At 41.6% G+C, this 19,073-nt stretch overlaps 1 protein-coding gene across 4 annotated transcripts in view; it reads left to right on the top strand.

The window, feature by feature from the left end:
• Positions 1-19,073, top strand: part of ANO10 (anoctamin 10) — a 259,737-nt gene that overhangs the window by 32,084 nt on the left and 208,580 nt on the right. For all 4 annotated transcript variants that reach the window (XM_074945603.1, XM_074945600.1, XM_074945602.1 and 1 more), the window contains exons 3-6: positions 2,370-2,567; positions 5,533-5,667; positions 8,687-8,806; positions 11,362-11,931. In XM_074945603.1, the coding sequence (XP_074801704.1) occupies positions 2,370-2,567; positions 5,533-5,667; positions 8,687-8,806; positions 11,362-11,931 (1,023 nt within the window). The remainder of the gene's footprint in view (positions 1-2,369; positions 2,568-5,532; positions 5,668-8,686; positions 8,807-11,361; positions 11,932-19,073) is intronic.

Here is a 19,073-nt window from a genome sequence, read left to right as displayed (position 1 = left end):
ACTAATACGGCTGTTACTCTGAAACAAGGACAAGCATTCAGAAGAAGACAGGAGAGTTACTTGTCTGTACAGTAGCTGAAGTTCATTGAGATGTGTTGTTCCGGTGTGTATTCCATGGCCTGCTTCCCTTACTCTCTCCTTTGGATTCCTGCTATACTCTCTGTGATCTTCAGTAGAGAAGGAACTGGAGTGGTGGTTGGTCCTGTACTGCCCTTTATACCTTCAGTAAAGGGCACAAGGGTAGTTAGGGTACATGCCTGGACCAAACAGACACTGCTAGCAAAAAATCTCTGATTTGGGCCCATGTGCACCTGTAAGTGGAATACACACAGGGATAATGCATCTTGAAAAACTCCAGTGATTGTATTTCCCTTTTTTTAAGAAAGCCCAAGCCAACGAGGAACTTTTAAATCAAAAATAAATGTACCTTTGGAGAGGGATCCCTTCCTCCCTTTTTTTTTTTGGTGACAACCCTACAAGTCAGGTGGACCCTCTACCTTTCATGAGGTCTTGAAGTGTTTATGATGTGTCCATCATATTGGTTTATTAACATATCACATAGGTTGGGGACATGGCTGACCACAGAATCCCCCAAACACTTGATTTTAGACTGCAAAACTTCACTGTAGAGCTAAGACAGATAACATGGTTGTTGGTAGCATAGTGGGTCATTGAAGAGAGAGGTTAGGGAACTGTAAGAATCTGAAGAAGGATGAGACATGAAGGAAGAAAGTTTTAGAATGTTAGGTAAAGTTTGCAACTTGATTGTCTAATACAAATAACCAAGTACTAAGATAATGCCCTGACAATAAACCAATATTTTGATGTAACAATTCCTTGTAGTCAAAATTAATAGTGTAGATAGCATGTCACTTTAAAAATTGAGGATGCAAATATTATTCCCAGAGTTCAACGTTTAAGTCTGTTGCTGTTCCTTTTCCCCATATTAGGAAAACTGGTGTAGTTTATTATAAACACGTATAGGGAAGGCAACAGAATCATTAGGATTTTAGAAATGAATGGAAATTTTAGTAAACTTCTTAAAATTAGAACATTTCTTTCCCTGAAACATTTTCTAAGCAATGGATAAAAGTGATGTATTTTGCAAATAAAAATTAGCGAAGTAATGTGGGACTAAGTAATTTGCACTTAGCATCATTTTTGTAACTATTATTAAAGCAAGATTTAAGCTAGAGCTTCTGGATGATGCTCTAATTATTTCAATATCTTTTTTGGAACATAAACTTTTCAACTTTAAAACAGATTTATCAGTAGCATAGTAATAGCTCTTTCATACAGTTATGAGTTGAAAGAATGTGTATTCACAGGATTTTAGATATGGTATGAAATATCTATCTTCTGTATTGCTAGAAAAGGTGACATGTACATTTGACTTTCCCAAGTTACCTATTGACCCATGACCCACTGTGACTATTTGCTCTGCTATACATAAATATAACTTTAAACCATTTTGTATGCAATTGGATTTCTATTAAATGTATATGGTATGGGGAAAAAGGTTGGAAATAGGAAACAGGGACTTTATTTTGCTTTTGACACAGGTAGAAAATCAATTGATCATTAAGAATTGAGTTGATGTTGGATTGTGGCCACAAACTAGTTTCTAGGCCTGTCACATGTAGGTAGATGATGAGTGTGTCAAAAGGCCTGATCCTGGAAGCCTTACTGTTATGAGTAGCCTGTTGAAGTCAGTGGAACTATTTGCATAAATAAGGATTACTGATGTTGTAAGTATGTGTTTTATAAGAGTAGACTGACTAACTGTCCTCCATGTGCCAGGCTGTCAATTGCAGTGTTTATTCTCTTGCTAGTCCCACTTGATGAGGTGTTTACAGAAAATAAATTAAATCAGGACCCAATCCTGGTTAACACCTCTTATGAGTTGCTATGGCTCTTGAGCCTCCACTGACTATACTGAGAATTGTATGTAGTAGTGTTCTAGCTATGTAAGATGGAATTTTCTACCTGGGTAAAAAAGGAAAATAAAGTCCCTGTTTCCAACCCCTTTCCCTTGTACCATTTAGTAGAAATCCAATTGCATAAAAATAGTTTGAAGTTATATTTATGTATAGCAGAGCAAATAGTCGCATTGGGCTATGGGTCAAAAGTAGCTTGGAAAAATCAAATGTCCATGCCACCTTTTTCTAGCTAGAAAGCTTGTCTCTCTCTCACCAACAGAAGTTGGTCCAATGAAAGATACTGCCTCACCTACCTTGTCTCTATTATGAGAACTGTGGGTTTTCAGCACTTCACAGAATTGGGTCTTATTGGGTGATATGTGTTACAATCATAATGTTTAATTATGTGCCTTTTATATGTTCCTTACTTTATGTTGCCTTTCATTAAAGGTGCCCAGCTGTTGGTTAAACCTTTGGTAAAAGAAGATGGAGGAAAAATAGATGGAAATCAAAATTTATATCTTGTTGGAGCCTCTCACTTAAGGCTCTTGCTGGGAGCTGAAACTGTGGGATTGGTAAAAGAATGTAATGATAACTCAATGAGAACCTTTACATACAGCAGTAGAAACACCTTCAAAGATTTTGCAGGTAAAGTGCCTTTAGCGTTTTAAGACAATTCCTGAATCATTTAAAAAGATGTGGTCAAAGATTATAGGTGCATAAGCACACAGTTTAACTAGTCAAATATTTTATTGTCTTTCTGTTTTTTGGAATAGTAAAAGCTAACAGAAGTAGGTAGAATAAGCCACAGTCTATGTTATCCTTTTGACCTTTGAACATTCAGACTTCATTGTGGAATTAATCTGTATTTCCTGTCTCTGGATGAGTCACAGTCTTGTAATGTGCCTGTGCTTTTAGTTCATACTTTTTCATCTGATGTATCTGTATGTTCATTTATTGATATGACAGTTTATAATAAAGTTAACAAGGACCTTAAATTTGTTAGTAATATGTACCTGATTAACACTATCTAAAGTATTAGTTAATATTGCCTCCTTTTCTGAATTAAAGAAAAAAACTGTGAAAAGCAAAATTTTGGGGTTAACTGCATCTCAGTTAGCTGGAAAAATGGGAGTATTTTGATCCATTATGTTTTCACATCAAGCAATTGGTCACTACCATGGGAATGATAGATTTCATGTTTGTATTTTTTAGATTGGGAGTTAATTGGGGAAAGGTCCATTCCTTCCTTTGTGTTTGAATATTGTGGGCGTTACCAAGAATAATAATGCATTGCTTTAAGGATACCACATGCAATGATTCTTTCTTAGGGGTCTTAGCTCTGTAGTGCGAGATTGGCAGAACTCCTGCTTTCCAAGGAAGTACCAGAGTTTCATCTTAAATTAGCCTATTGTCTTATCAGCATTTTTTTACCTGTCCATTTCAATGAGGCCCTTCTCCGTATTTTCTATGTCAAAAGGCTCTTGGGGTTCTGTTTGGCATCACTGAAACCCTTAAACATTGATTACATTTTTTGCATGTTTTGACATCATTTTGCTGGACAATGCTATTACCAAGATGACCATGTCCAAATAGTTGTTACAGTGCATTTCTTTTTATGGTCTGGCTGTCCTGAAATTGGAAGACCATGCCAAGGCTCACTTGATCAGAGGCAAGGTAACCACTCCTGCTTTTCTTGTAGATGTATATATTTATTTAGATTTATAAAGATGCTAAAAAGGGTGCCTGTCTGTCTGTTCTTGGTGTCTTAGGATGTCTTTTTTTAAGTTACATCAAAGTGCAGCAATTCCCCCCCTTGCAGTTCTCCCCACCCCTTATTTTCAAATGCCTCTGAAAAAGATGATCATTGTGACATGCCCTGAAGATCATCCAGTTTAAGTAATTACATACCAAGGCAGGGAGTGCATTTCAGAGCTGCTGGGCTTTCACAAGGAGTGCTCTGCCAGCAGTGTGCTTTCATTTATACTATCAGGGCTGTAGCTTAAGCACTTTTGCTGATCTCAACTGTGGCATATGGAATGGGGAGAAAGGACCTACCTACCTGAGGGAGAGCCTAAGTCATTTGGAACTTTAAAATAAAAAATGCACCTTTAATTTTGGATGGAAATTCATGGCCAGCCAGCACAGATTGTGAAACATAGATTTCATGTGCTTGTGGCAAGATGCTGCATTTATTAGTTAGGCTGCTGTTGCCTGCCAAAGCTGCAGTATCTGGATGGGTTTAAGGAGTAGCCCCACATAGAGTTCATTGCAGTACTCTAATCTTGAGGTGACAAAAGGATGGGCAACAGTCATGAGATCCTTATCCAAAAGGAATGATATTAACCTCCTAGCTGTAAATAAATTATAAGAAACTGAGCTGGTTGTTGTTGCTGTTTAATCTTCTGGTAGCAGCTGGGAGTCCAACTAGACCTCTGGATTGCAACCCTGACCAATGAATGGTGGATGCAAACCCTCAATCAAAAAGGTAGACCTTTTTCACCATATCCTCCAGTTGCTTCCCTCAAATATCGCCTCAGTCTTGTCTGGATTAAGCCTCAACCAACTATTCATGCCCCAGTCTCACCAAGATATGGAGTAAGATCATTGACTGTTTTGGTTGGATCACATCAAATGAAAACATAAAGCCGTGTGTCATCAGTATATAGAAATTTATAGCCCATATGTTCTTACTAAGCCTTCTAATGGCCGCATTAAGTAATATTTATAAAGTCCTGTTCTCACTTCTGGCATTAGTCTTGTTAAGTTGTCTCATTGCAACTTTACTTAGTATTCTGTTAGGACGTCCTTCTAGGTTCTTAGGGCTTGTCTACATAGTCTGGACTATGGAGCTGTGAATTGTAGAGCACTTTAAAGTGCTGTGCTTCAGTTGCCCGGTGTAGCATGAATTAAAAGGTACCTACTTTGCATTAACATAAATTAAAAATGCAGTTGGATGGTATCTTCAGAGAAGGAAAAGTTATTTGTAGTTCTGCTTATCTGAAGATATAGTAGCAACAGGATTCCCACTAAACCCCCTTAGAGTTTGGGATTTTTTTTTTTAAGGTTTCTCATTACTTAGGCCATGATTAATTATTTTGAATTGGTTCACCATTCTGTTACATTCACCTGCTGTGCAACAGAAGATAGTATTTATATCCAGCAGGGTTGGTGTGAAATAGTTGCTAGGGGGCCTTTTTTGTGCACTGACATACTACTGCTGCCCTCAGAGGTCACAATTCTGTAAGAGCTGAGACGTCCTGCCTGTCTTTCATTATGGTGCTAAAACCTGGGAGTGAGACATTGTCAGAATTATATCTTCAGAGAAACATAATTGCAAGTGGGTAATATTCTTCCTTTTGATGTTCTCAAGTCATATAGATAGATTAAATATAAAGTAGCTGAAATGTGCTTATCATTGAAGGCTTTTAGGAGGCAGGAGTTTTCTCTCAAAAATGTGTGATCGAATAATATTGGTGTACAGTATTTCTTTTCTGAACTTGTTGGTCTTTAGTACCTATTTTTGTCCCCAGTGTCTTAAGCAATTATCTCCATTAGATTTTTTTGGTATGCTAAGGAAGGGGCATTATGAATCATTTTCTTTCTGATTTAGAGGACAATCACGATTTCCTTACAATGGCAGAGTGTCAGTACATCATCAAGCACGAACTTGAAAATTTGAGAGCCAAAGATGAAAGAATGATTCCTGGGTACCCTCAGGCAAAGCTGTATCCAGGAAAATCAATTTGTAAGTGATTTAGTTTATGATATTCTTAATTGATTGCTCTGAATAATATTTGAAACATATTGCTCATCATGAATATGCAAGGTAAAGGGGATGTTCACAACTTCCTGTAGCCATGAGAAATCCCTCAAAAGTTAAAAGGACTCCAGAACTACTCCACTGTATCTTTTTATTTTTCTTCATCTTTAAGAATTGGAGTAGTGTAAAGAAATGAAGGGTTTTTTTTATTTTTTTTTATAAACTTCAACTAGTGGTCTTCTGAAAAGATAAATGGATGTATAAATGTATGAATAAATGCTGTATGATAGTTGGGAAGCAAATTTTTAATTTTTCACATTTCTAATTAACTTAGTGATTAGATTCTTCAATCTTTTTAGTTTAATGTGCAAACCTTCTTATTACCATGCAAAATTTGAGTGTTACAATAAATAGACTTCAAAAGCATGTTGAAGATATATATGTGGTGAGACAAATTCTTGCCTTTTGAGGATCTGCATGCAGAAATGTTAGATTTTCACAAATGTCTGCAAAGCATAATGGATTTGTAACCTCTTGCAAGCGCCCCCTTCTGGTCGGGTGTGTCTGCAGTCCCTTCAGTTTATGGTGACCCCGTCACTGATTTCTCAGGAGGCTTTTGGCTGAGTCTCACACATTGTGTGTGAAACAGAACAACCCCCTTCTGAGATGTACAGTCTTTAACTTATCCTGGCTCTAGTATGGGGCCAGACCCCCAGGGCATCCTCCCTGGAAACACTGTCTTCTTGTGGTCCTCCCTCAGCTTGGTCCTTACTTAATCCCAGCAGCCAGCCAAGAGCTCCTTTCCTTCTCCGGTTCCCAATCACACTGAGCTGTCCATGGTCCTGCTGCTCTTTCAGACAACCAGGAACTCAGGCTTATCTCCTCCAGCTCCAGGCAGCAACTGACTACTGCTCTGTTCTGCACCTCCTTTTATATGGCCCTGCTGGGCCCTGGTTGTGTGTGTGTGGGGGGGGTGAGAAAACCTGGATTTGTGCTGGAAATGGCCCAGCTTGATTATCATGCACATTGTAGGGAGAGTGGTCACTTTGGATGAGCTATTACCAGCAGGAGAGTGAGTTTGTGTATGTATGGGGGTGGGGGGGGTGAGAAACCTGGATGTGTGCTGGAAATGGCCCACCTTGATTATCATGCACATTGTAGGGACAGTGGTCACTTTGAATAAGCTATTACCAGCAGGAGAGTGAGTTTGTGTGTGTGTGTGTTTTTTGGAAAAGGGGGGGGGTGAGAAAACCTGTATTTGTGCTGGAAATGGCCCACCTTGATTTTCATGCACGTTGTAAGGAGAGTGGTCACTTTGGATAGGCTATTACCAGCAGGAGAGTGAGTTTGTGTGTGTGGTTTTTGGAGGGGGGTAAGGGGGTGAGAGAACCTGGATTTGTACAGGAAATGGCCCACCTTGATTTTCATGCACGTTGTAAGGAGAGTGGTCACTTTGGATGGGCTATTACCAGCAGGAGAGTGAGTTTGTGTGTAGGGGGGCGGAGGGTGAGAAAACCTGGATTTGTGCTGGAAATGGCCCAACTGGATGATCACTTTAGATAAGCTATTACCAGCAGGAGAGTGGGGTGGGAGGAGGTATTGTTTCATGGTCTCTGTGTATATAATGTCTTCTGCAGTTTCCACAGTATGCATCCGATGAAGTGAGCTGTAGCTCACGAAAGCTCATGCTCAAATAAATTGGTTAGTCTCTAAGGTGCCACAAGTACTCCTTTTCTTTTTGCGAATACAGACTAACACGGCTGTTACTCTGAAACCTGTCATTACTGGGAAAGGAAGTTTGGTTTCATTTGCAACTCTTTAAATCATCCTTGGTAGATCATTTTTCCTCTGACTCGAGAGCTCTTCTATTTCATGGGGGAAGGGAGCAATAAGAGAGTACTATTTTTAGGAAAGCTGGAACTAGACCATTGGCACAAAAGTTGTTTTCTAAAGAAATGTACCATATCTTTAATATCTGTGGATCATTAGAGTTCGTTTTTATATTTCAATGTTAATGTCTACAGAATAGAAAGATTTGTGTCTTCTAATAGCTCAACAAATGTGTATAGAAGATTAGTTGTAAATGTCAGAGGTGAGACTGAGGGTATGTTTACACCACAGCGGCACAGCTGTGATGTTTCAGCTGTGATGCTGTAGTGCTATAGTTTAGACACTTCCTCCATTGACAGAATGAGTTTTTCCATCAGTGTAGGTAATCCACCTCTCAGACAGGCAGTAGCTAGGTCGATGGAAGAATTATTTGCCTTTTAATCCATTTTCCCAGGCTCATTCTCAAATTCCAACCCCCTGAGTACCTTATATTGATGTGCACATAACATAAATAGTACTTGCTTTCTATCATAAAAATTCAATACAAATTTATGATATCATAATATGGGATTTTTTTCTATAATGAAGAGAGCATTCGGATTTGGCTACTTTGCAATTTAAGAAGAAATTTCCCACAAGAAATGGAATAATATTAAAAAAGCAACAACTATTTCTTTAGTTTGGTTTGATAGGCTTAATTTTTTAAAAAATATTAATAATTTTTGGTGGTCATGAAAATAACAATAAGTTCATCAACTACAGCCAGGCACAGTGGCAGGTGCTGTTAAAGCTTCCCCACATGGGTATATGACTGCATTTCAGTTCTGACCTGCTACACCACCTGCTGTTCAAGCCACAGAAACTTCCAGCCTGTGGAGTAGTTTGTATGATGAGACGGACTATCAAGTTTCTCTTGGAGATAACATTTAAGCCCAGGTCTTTGTTGGGGCGTTAACCAATTAGGCACCTCCTATATTCTATAATGTTATATTAATATATAAGAATTTTTAAATGCACATATTATGTGTATTATAAGGATTTAAATATCAAGTTAGTTGTTTTTTTCAAACATTTTTTAGGCTTGCTAGTTATAATGTAACCCAGTGCAAGCATGTTATCTGTACTATGACTTTACAGGAGCAATGTAAGCATAGCTTTCCCCATTTTCTTTCAGTGAGAAGATTGTTGACCAGTGGTATCCTACTTCAGATTTTCCCACTTCATGATACAGAAGAATTGAAGAAACTCCGGTACACCTGGTATGGCCAGGTCAAAATTAGTTATCAACCTTTAGGTATGTTAGCACTTATTTCACTGAAAAAAATATAATGTTTTGAAACCAGAAGTGGCTCCAGTGGTGGTGAGCTTTTGAGAAGCTAGCTGCCCTTTTTTAATCAAGAGAGCTGTCTCTGAGTACAGACTTCCGATCCTGCTGTCTCACTTTATCTAAACTATTTCCCTGAAACTTTTGGATGATTGGCAGTTGCCTGGTAGCAGGTTTAGAGAAGTTATAAAAGTCTGATTTTCTTTGGGTTAATGAACTTCCAAAGTCCATTTGCCAATGCTTTGGAGATTGAACCCTGCGACAGAAGGTCTTCTGGTTTGTATCCCTCTTTAACAACAACCCAACAACAACAACAACAACAACAAAAACCTGGAAAATTAAATGTAGGAAAGAATACATTTAATGCAGTGTTAAAGTTTCACAGTTAAACACTCAAAAGTAAGGAAATGCCATAGTTAATTATAGCTCAGTTTGAGCAATAACAGTTCAACCATCTTTGAATATGAGGAGAATGTTGAGGGAAAAACATTTTCCTCATCATAAAAAGGAATACTTACAAGTGTATTTTTAACAGCTCTAGTGCCAACGTAGCTGAGGAGAGAAAGTTAAAATCTGTTTTTGATTGCTGTTCTGTTCTGATTTTTAAATCATGCCCATCACAATGGTATACGAGCACCCAGTTATGAATTTAGCAGAGTTATGAGTGTTTGAAAATTGTACTTCAGGCATACATAGTACTTTTAATACATACTTTTTTTAGCATTTCTTACCAATCTTTTAAGTGATGGATGCATAATACTATTTATACATACATGGAAATGTAACTACATACTGTAATGAGAAGGAGAAGAATGCTCTTTCAGTTGGATACTATAGTTATAAGGTGTGAATTGTATGAGGCAAAGCTTTGTCATGGACTTTGTTTTTCTGGCATACGCAGAATAGTACAAAATAGAAGATGCTACACTTTGATATAAGATTATAGAAAAAATGTTTGATATTTGAGAAATTACATCCTATTGTAATAAATTATATGCTATTGTAATGTATACATGCAAATGCATGGGGTCATGGAAGATCGGATATCCATTCTTAAATTCAGCATTTTTATTGTACTTTTGAGTAGTTAACTGTGTGTAAGCTTAACGTTTAAGATCTTTCAGTAACTGAAGAAACTTAAATGATAGAAATTCTCATGATTGCTTCAGAACATTTAATCTCTCAGCTGAAGTGAAAAAAATCCACATAGTTAGAACAAGTCTTTGCCCAGGCTAAAGAACATCTTTTGGGCTGGGTGGTTCTCCATGATCTTTCCATATTAAGCTCAGGTCTTCACAGCTGCAGCAGGCCTCTGCTTAGGCTAAGCTTTTTCCAGTCTTTTGCAGGGCTGGAGCAAATTTTTCCAGCTGGGCAGGCTTCTAGGATAACCTCAGTCCAAGGCTAACAGGCTCTTTCAAAGCTGAGGCAAGCTTTGTAGGTTCCAAGTGTTGCTCCTCACTAAACTCCAGCAAACTTCCGCCCCCCCCCGTCGTATTAGACTCTGATCAGCAGTCACTCTGTGATAGACCACTCTGTCACAATGCCATTTCATAAAGACAATATTTTAATACATGTAAGCAGAGGCTCTGCAAAAATTCTGTGTTAGCCTTAATTTTGGCATTTCTTTACTTTTGAATGCCTAACTCTGCAATCTTAACTTTGCAATAACACAGTGTTTTGCAATCAGTAATTCTTTAATTGATGTTAGCATTTTGTTTCTACTAGATATTTAATGCTATAGTTGTAGCTGCTAAAATAAGCTGTAGTTACAGCTTTCCTACTAAATTTTTTTTTTTCCAAATATACCTTCTGGTAGTTTTGGAGGTGTGGTAAGAATTACAGAGAAGTAATGATACTTGTTTTCTCTTTTTAGGAAACTGAAATTTGGGCCATTGTCTTAATCTGAAACTTAATTTCATATTACACTGAGAACTATGTTGGGAATTATTTAACATAATCATTATCTACGCTACCGCGCAGGGCGATATAAGATACGAAACTTCAGCTACATGAGTTGCATAGCTGAAGTGGACATACTTACTGCGGTGTCTTCACTGTGGTAAGTCGACAGCTGATGCTCTCCTGTTGATTCTGCTTGCGCTTCCCATTCTGGTGGAGTACTGGAGTCAACGGGAGAGCGCTCAGCGGTCGATTTATCACGTCTATACTAGATGCGATAAATCGACCCCCAGTGGATCGATCTCTGCCCACTGATCAGGCGGGTAGTATAAACAAGGCCTCTGATGGTTTGGTGAAATGGATCAGTTGTTTACTTAGTGGTAATATCTGAAAGGAAATCTTGTCTTCAATGCAACCAGTATGACATAGGAACCTAATGTTTACTCCTTCTTTTAGTGTGCCAGTCAGGTCACTCTTTTGTGTCTTTAGAAGATAGTACAGGTCCTATTGAAAATTTTAGTATTTCTGTCGCAGAATATTTTAAAAGCTTTGTGTGCTTTGAAAAATACGTTATTTTGGTGTTTTCCCCCTTGCCTTGGCTTAGGTTTATTTTTCTCTCTCCACAGATGAAATCCGTTGCTATTTTGGTGAAACGATTGCTCTGTATTTTGGCTTCTTGGAATATTTCACATTTGCTTTGGTTCCTATGGCTCTCATTGGCATTCCTTACTATGTGTTTGCATGGGAAGACTATGACAAGTATGTGATGTTTGCCTCATTCAATCTGCTTTGGTCTACCGTGATCCTTGAAGTTTGGAAGCGCTGCTGTGCTAGTATGACTTACAGATGGGGGACACTGTTGATGAAGCGGCAGTTTGAGGAACCGAGGCCAGGATTTCATGGGGTTTTGGGAATCAATGCTGTCACTGGCAAGGAGGAGCCGGTATACTCAAGTATTAAAAGACAGATACGAATTTATCTGGTGTCTTTGCCATTTGTGTGCCTTTGCCTCTATTTTTCATTGTATGTCATGATGATTTACTTTGAGTTGGAGACTTGGGCTCTGGATTTTCATGAGGAGAATGAGTCGTCTTATAGCAACTTAATGCTATTTGTGCCCAGCATCATCTATGCTATTGTGATTGAAATGATGAACCGCGTCTACCGATATGCTGCAGAATTCCTAACATCATGGGGTAAGACTTGTTTTTTTTTCTTTCTACTTTTCTTTTACGTGAGAAAGTAAGAAGCCCAAATATTTAGAATAAATGTATATAAACACATTTCCGAGCGAGGAAGGCATTTCCTAAACTTACTACTGTGTACATAAAGAAAACTGTCTGGACAAATCCATGGTTTAGTTGTGCAGGAGCATCCACCCCACACTGGCAGAGAAGGGGTTAAAAGCAGCCTAGGGAGGCTGTAAAGGGAGCAGCCAATCAGGGCCCAGCAGGGAAAGAGCTGCAGGGCCAGAGGCGGTGAGGTGCTGCAGGAAGCCCAAGGGGGGCTAGCACCTTGGACAGGGTAGCTGCTAGCAGAGACCAGGGGAGCTAGGGAGAGAGCTTCTGGCTGGCTGCTGGGACTTGCAGGGTCGAGACCCTGAGAAAAGGGCAAAGAAGGTACTGGGGCCGTGGGAAAGTGGCCCAGGGAATTGAAGCAGCACCGGTGAGATGTTAAGGAGGGCTGCTAGCTACAGGGTTCCTGGGCTGGGATCACTTGCTGCTGGGAAGTGGCTGGACTGTTGGACAGCGATACCTTCCCCCCCGAAAAGAGGAAGCACAGACGATGACCTAGTCGAAGGGCTGAGTCAAGAAGAAGACGCTGCGGTTTGGGGAACTGAGAGAGGAGCCATAGGCAGGAGCAGAGAACGAGTGTTGGTTTGCAGACCGTGGACGTGGGTGTTGGCCTTGAGCTTATCTCCAGCATGACCAGGAGGAGGCACCAGTCTGGTGATGGGGGCTGCACTCCATGACAAAGATATGTTATCAGGACTTCTTCTTTGAGTGCTTGATCATATATATAAATTTTCATTCCAGTCTTAGTGTGCATTTGCCCCACACACTCGAGATTAAAGACTTTTGGCCATAAGTGTCCATTGGATCCACTCATGTTCTCTGAGTTCCCTTGTGGTCCTGTACCAATGGTATAAAGGACAGTGCAGGACCTGTTGCCACTTGGTTCCTTCTCACTGCCTGTGTGGCTTCAGATGGACCTCCCAATGTCTGCACTGACTCTCCCTTTGTTAATGATTTTTGGAATCAATTATATATTAGTGTTGGTTGGTTGGTTGGTTAGTTGACCATTGGCACCTCCCCATTTTTTGATAAATTATAGTTAGTTTTTGGGAAATCTTGTTAGTTCTTCCTTCCCTTGTATATGTTCCCCACCAGACTTTCTCTGGTACTTTAGGAAGTCACATCGAAAGTCACTTGGATTCAGATACTACCCCTCTTGTGAGGCAACAGTTCCAGTTCTTGACGGGTACATGAGGTGTCATAGAATCATAGGACTGGAAGGGACTTTGAGAGATCTTCTAGTCCAGTCCCCTGCACTCATGGCAGGAGTAAGTATTATCTAGACCATCCATAATAGGTGTTTGTCTAACCTGCTCTTAAAAACATACAGTGAAAGAGATTCCACAACCTTTCTACGCAATTTATTCCAGTACTTAACTACCCTGACAGGAAGTTTTCCCTAATGTTCAACCTAAACCTCCCTTGCTGAAATTTAAGCCCATTGATTCTTATCCTATCCTCAGAGGTTAACAAGAAATTTTTTTCTCCCTCCTCCTTGTAACAACTTTTTATGTACTTAAAAGCTGTTATCATGTCCCCCCTCAGTCTTCTCTTCTCCAGACTAAACAAGCCAATTTTTTCAGTCTTCTCTCATAGGTCATGTTTTCTAGACCTTTTGTTGCTCTCCTCTGGACTTTTCTCCATTTGTCCACATCTTTCCTGAAATGTGACACCCAGAACTGGACACTTGAGGCCATATCAGTGCAGAATAGAGTGGAAGAATTGCTTGTTTTGTCTTGCTTACAACACTGCTGGAAATACATCCAAGAATGATGTTTACTTTTTTTGCAACAGTGTTACACTGTTGACTCATTTGTAACTTGTGATCCACTATGACCCCCAGATCTTTCTGCAGTGTTCCTTCCTAGGAAGTCATTTCCAATCTTCTGTCTGTGCAATTGATTGTTCCTTCCTAAGTTGAGTACTTTGCATTTGTCTTTATTGAATTTCATCCTGTTTTCTTCAGACCAAACCATTTCTACAGTCTGTCCAGATCATTATGAATTTTAATCTTATCCTCCAAAGCACTTGTGACCCCTCCCAGCTAAGTATTGTCCTGAGACTTTATAAGTGTACTCTCTCGGCCATTATCTAAATCATTGATGAAGATATTGAACAGAACTGGACCCAAGATCAATCCCTGCGGGGCCCCACCCTTCTATCTTGACTGTGAACCATTGATAACTACTCTCTGGGAATGGTTTTCCAACCAATTATGCACCCACCTTATAGTCGCTCCATCTAGGTTGTATTTCCCTAGTTTGTTTATGAGAAGGTCATGCAAGACTATCAAAAGCCTTACTAAACTCAAGATATACCACATCTACCACTTTCCCCTCTATCCATAAGCCTTGTTATCCTGTCAAAGAAAGCTATTGGGTAGGTTGGTTTGACATGATTTATTCTTAACAAATCCATGCTGTTACTTATCACCTTATGATCTTCTAGGTGTTCGCAAATTGATTGCTTAATTTTTTGCTCCATTATCTTTTCAGGTACTGAAGTTAAACTGGCTGGCCTGTAATTCCCCGGGTTGTCCTTATCCCCTTTTTATAGATTTGCCCTTTTTCAGTCCTTTGGAATTTCTCCCATGTTCCATAACTTTTTGAAGATAATCTCCAGTGGCTCAGATATCTCCTCATTCAGCTTCTTGAATATTCTAGGATGTATTTCATGAGGCCCTGGTGACTTGAAGACATCTAAGTTTTTAAATATTTTTTTAACTTGTTTCGTCCCTATTTTAGCCTCAGATCCGACCTCATTTTCACTAGTGTTCATTATGTTAGACGTCCAATTACTACTAAACTTTTTGGTGAAAAGTGAAACAAGAAAGTCATTTAGCACTTCTGCCATTTTCACATTTTCTGTTATTGTTTTTCCCCTCTCTTTGAGTAATGGGCCTAACCTGTCCTTTGTCTTCCTCTTGCTTCTAATGTAGTTATAGAATGTTTTCTTGTTACCTTTTATGTGTCTAGCTAGTTTAATCTTGTTTTGTGCCTTGGCCTTTGTACTTTTAGTCCTACATGCTTATGTTTTTTGTTTATATTCATCCTTTGTAATTTGACCTATTTTCCACTTTTTCTGGAGTCTTTTGAGTTTCAGATAATTGAAGATCTCCTGGTTAAGCTAGGGTCGTCTCTTGCCATACTTCCTATCTTTCCTACACAGTGGGATAGTTTTGCTCTTGTGCCCCTAATAATATCTCCTTAAAAAACAGGCAACTCTCTTGAATTGTTTTTCCCTTCCTCTTTTCTCTTGAACTTGCTTCCGATGGGATCTTACCTACCGACTCCCTGAGTTTGCTAAAGTCTGTCTTCTTGAAATCCCTTATCTTTATTGTGCTGTTTTCACTCCTACCATTCCTTAGAATTATGAACTCTACCATTTCATGATCACTTTCACCAAAGCTGCCTTCCACTTTCAAATTCTCAACCAGTTACTCCCTATTTGTCAAAATCAAATCTAGAACAGCCTCTCTCCTAGTAGTTTTCTCCTTCTTCTGAAATAAAAAAATTGTCTCCAATACATTCCAAGAACCTGTTGGATAATCTGTGCCCTGCTGTGTTGTTTTCCCAACTGATGTCTGGGTAACTGAAGTCCCCTATCAGCACCAAGTCCTGTGCTTTGGATGAATTTGTTCGTTGTTTAAAAAAAGCCTCATCCACCTCTTCTTCCTGGTTAGGCGGTCTATAGTAGACCCCTACCATGACATCACCCTTGTTTTTTAAGCCTTTTATCCTTACACAGGGACTTTCAGCAAGCCTATCTCCTATTTCCATCTCAACTTCAGTCCAAGTGTATACATCTTTTTTCCCTGCTTGTCCTTCCTGAGCAAGCTGTATCCTTCTATACCAATATTCCAATCGTGTATAATCCCACCATGTCGCTGTGATGTCAACTATGTCATAGTTGTGTTTATTAACTAGTATTTCTAATTCTTCCTGCTTATTCCCCATACTTCTCACATTTGTATATGGAAATCTAAGATACTGATTTGATTTCCCCTCTGTTCTCTCTTGTCTCCCTTATCCCTGCTATAATGGCTCATGTTCCTCCCGGATTCTGACCCTCTCCCAGGTTTCCATGCTTTTGACTTACCTGTGGGCTTTTGTCTCCTGTCCTCATCTAACCTAGTTTAAAGCCCTCCTCACTAGGTTAGCCCATCTGTGTCCAAATATGCTCTTCCCCTTCCTCGATAGATGGACCCCATTTCTGCTCAGTGTCCTTCTTCCCGGAACAGCATCCCATGGTCAATGAAGCCGAGCATCCCGTGGTCAAGTGTCTCTTTTGATTGGGGGAATATCCTCAGTAAATGTACTGTGTGGAAATCCTTTTAGAAAAGAACTTAAAAAGTCAGGGAAGCCAAGCTTAAAATGTCTTTTTTTCACCATTCCATGCAGTCTGCCTCAGGCCTTGGTTCCTCTGATCTCCCTGGACAGCTGCCTGTGTTGTTGAGATGTACTCCTGTCAGCTCAGTATCTGTTAGCTCCAGGACTCAATTGGTTAAGTGTTTGACTTCTAGGGATACTAGTAAGGCTATCCCTGCTCAGTCTGATGATGGAAAGGAGCATTGCTCTTCCTCTAAGAATAGAGGCAGATCTCCTCAAAACGCCTCTGTAAACCAGAGGTAAAAATTGCCCCTTGTGATCTAAGGAGACTCCACGACCTGAGCTAGATACCAGAGGAGCTCCTAGGGAGCGTGGTACTGCCCCCTGAGGGTACCTTTTCAGTGTTCAGTACCAAAACTGCCAGCCACTGAATGTCTCTGGTACTGCATGTATTGGCACTGGTTGCGACCACTTCAATGGACCAGAGCATGTTTGTATCCACTCCGGCAACTGCTTTGGGCTATAGTTAATCTCAGAGGTTCACAGCCCCATCTACCTCTGTACCGATGAGATGTATGATACCAAAGGACCTCCAGATTATGGAGGAACCTGGGTACCAGTTGCAACAAGTAGGGTTTCTCATTCTACTGTTCTTTGAGTGCTTGCTCATGTCCATTCCACATTAGGGGTGTGTGCTTGCCACATGTACCGGTGCTGGAAGCTTTTCCCTCAGCAGTATCCATAAGGGTGTGGCTCTGGCACCCTCTGGAGTGGCGCCCGCATGGCGTGGTATAAGGGGCGCCGCCGGCTCCCCCGCCCTCAGTTCCTTCTTGCCACCAGTGACGGCGCACGGAACATTCTCTGCTCTTACTAGCATTGCTTAGGCTTCGTTCAGACAAACTAGAGTTCTTGTAACGTTAGTGTACGTAGTTAGTAGTTGAGTTAGTTAGCCCTTAGCAGTAGTTAGAGTTTTGTTAGTCCTTTTGAAGACTTAGCCGGGTGATGGGGCATGCTCCAGTCCCCAGGCTTTAAGCCCTGCAATTGCTGCAAACGGCCCCTACCCATGAGCGATCCGCATAGCACCTGTCTCAGGAGCCGTGGTGAAGGGTACATAAGTGATAAGTATTGACTCTGCAAGTCCTTTAAACCTAGGACTAAGAAAGAGCATGAGATCAGACTCAAAGCGCTCCTGATGGAGTCCGCGCTCACTCCGGCCCCGGAGCAAAGGTCTGACTCGGCATCCAGCACTGAGGCATTGGTGCATACCTACCGTTGATGAGCCGACACTGATCCATGGCCAAGAAGTCGAAGAAGGCCGGTAGGGGACGGTCTCCTACTCCCTGTAAGGGGAAGGACAGGGCTAGGGGCAAGCTAAGACTTGCGCCAGGTGGCTCATCTTCCCCATCGGGAAGTCGGTCCTCAGCTCATGTCGAGTGATGCAGCCCATCCCATTCCTTGCCTGGAAGCCCAGACACAGAAGCAGGCCTTCATCAGATTCAGGTGCCGTTGACGCCTGGAGCACTACAGGCTGCACAGGAGATCCTGATGCTCCTGATGCCGCTCATACCAGCCCTGGCGGTGCCCAGATGTTGGGGTAAGCCCGCTTTGGGACCTTTCCATCTGCCTTTGCCCCAATGGTACCGCTCCCCATCATGGGAGACGTCCCGCCACCGTTCACCCAAAGTCATCATACCTCGGAGTTAGTGAGGTAGACGTGTCGGTCACCAGACTTTGGTCACCAGCAGTAGGATTTGAGGCTGACCTCGCCAGTTACTTTGCGCAGACCCATGGAGGCATGCACTCCCCGGCAGGAATGTCGGCATCAGCCCTTCACGTCACCAGAACGCTGTTACAGATCCTGGGAACGATCAGAGGACCAGAGCCGCGGGCCCTGCCGACAATCCCCGAGATGGGTGTCACCATATTTGGGGAGATCCCACCTGGCGCCTGGCCCACGATACCTCCAGGTCCCACTCCTTGTCCCGTTACTGATCTCAAAGTGTGAGGCATGGATCGCAGGTCTCCTGTTGCAGATCCGTCGAGCGCCGCTGGTCACCGATGTCCCCATGGAGGCGCAAATCTTGCTTGGACTGGTCCTCCTCTAGAGGTGACCGCAATTACCGCCTGGCACTGAGTCGCCACTCCATTACATCCGAGTCACTGGGTAGCAATCGCTCCAGATATGGCTCCTGTACGGCACAAGATTCCACATTGTCAGGGCAGCCTCCCAGACCCTTGGTGCCGCCTGCTTTGTCGATACCGAAACCTGCCCCCTGGCACCCCAGGAGGTTCACCCAGCCCTCCTAGCCTGCCTACTCGGTGTTGGGAACCTCGAACAGGCTGGTGGCCTTGACGACCCAACTCCCTCCGGTGCTTGAGGCACCAGGAGCTAAGACCCCACAAGTCCATGTGGACCAAGAGGAACAGCCTGTTGGACCACCAAAGGGGTGCTATGGAACCAACGGTACCAGCCTCCTCCTTGTTGTCACTGGACGAGGCCATCATGGAGCCCCCTCACCTGGTTCCTCAGGATGACACTAAGGCGCAACAGGAGCTGTTGAAGAGGGTCACATCCAACCTTGGCCTGCAGGTGGAGGAGCAAGCGGATTCCCTATTTGACGTCCTCTTTTCCACAGCCCCTGCTAGGGTGGCCCTTCCTCTTCATGAAGGGATATTGAAGATATCCAGTGCCTTGTGGCAAACCCCCTCCTCTCT

This window comes from Natator depressus, chromosome 2 (genome assembly GCF_965152275.1).
Source record: "Natator depressus isolate rNatDep1 chromosome 2, rNatDep2.hap1, whole genome shotgun sequence".
Lineage (NCBI taxonomy): Eukaryota > Metazoa > Chordata > Testudines > Cheloniidae > Natator > Natator depressus.
The sequence above is the reverse complement of the archived record's forward strand: the minus strand, read 5'-3'. Positions and strand labels throughout refer to the sequence as shown.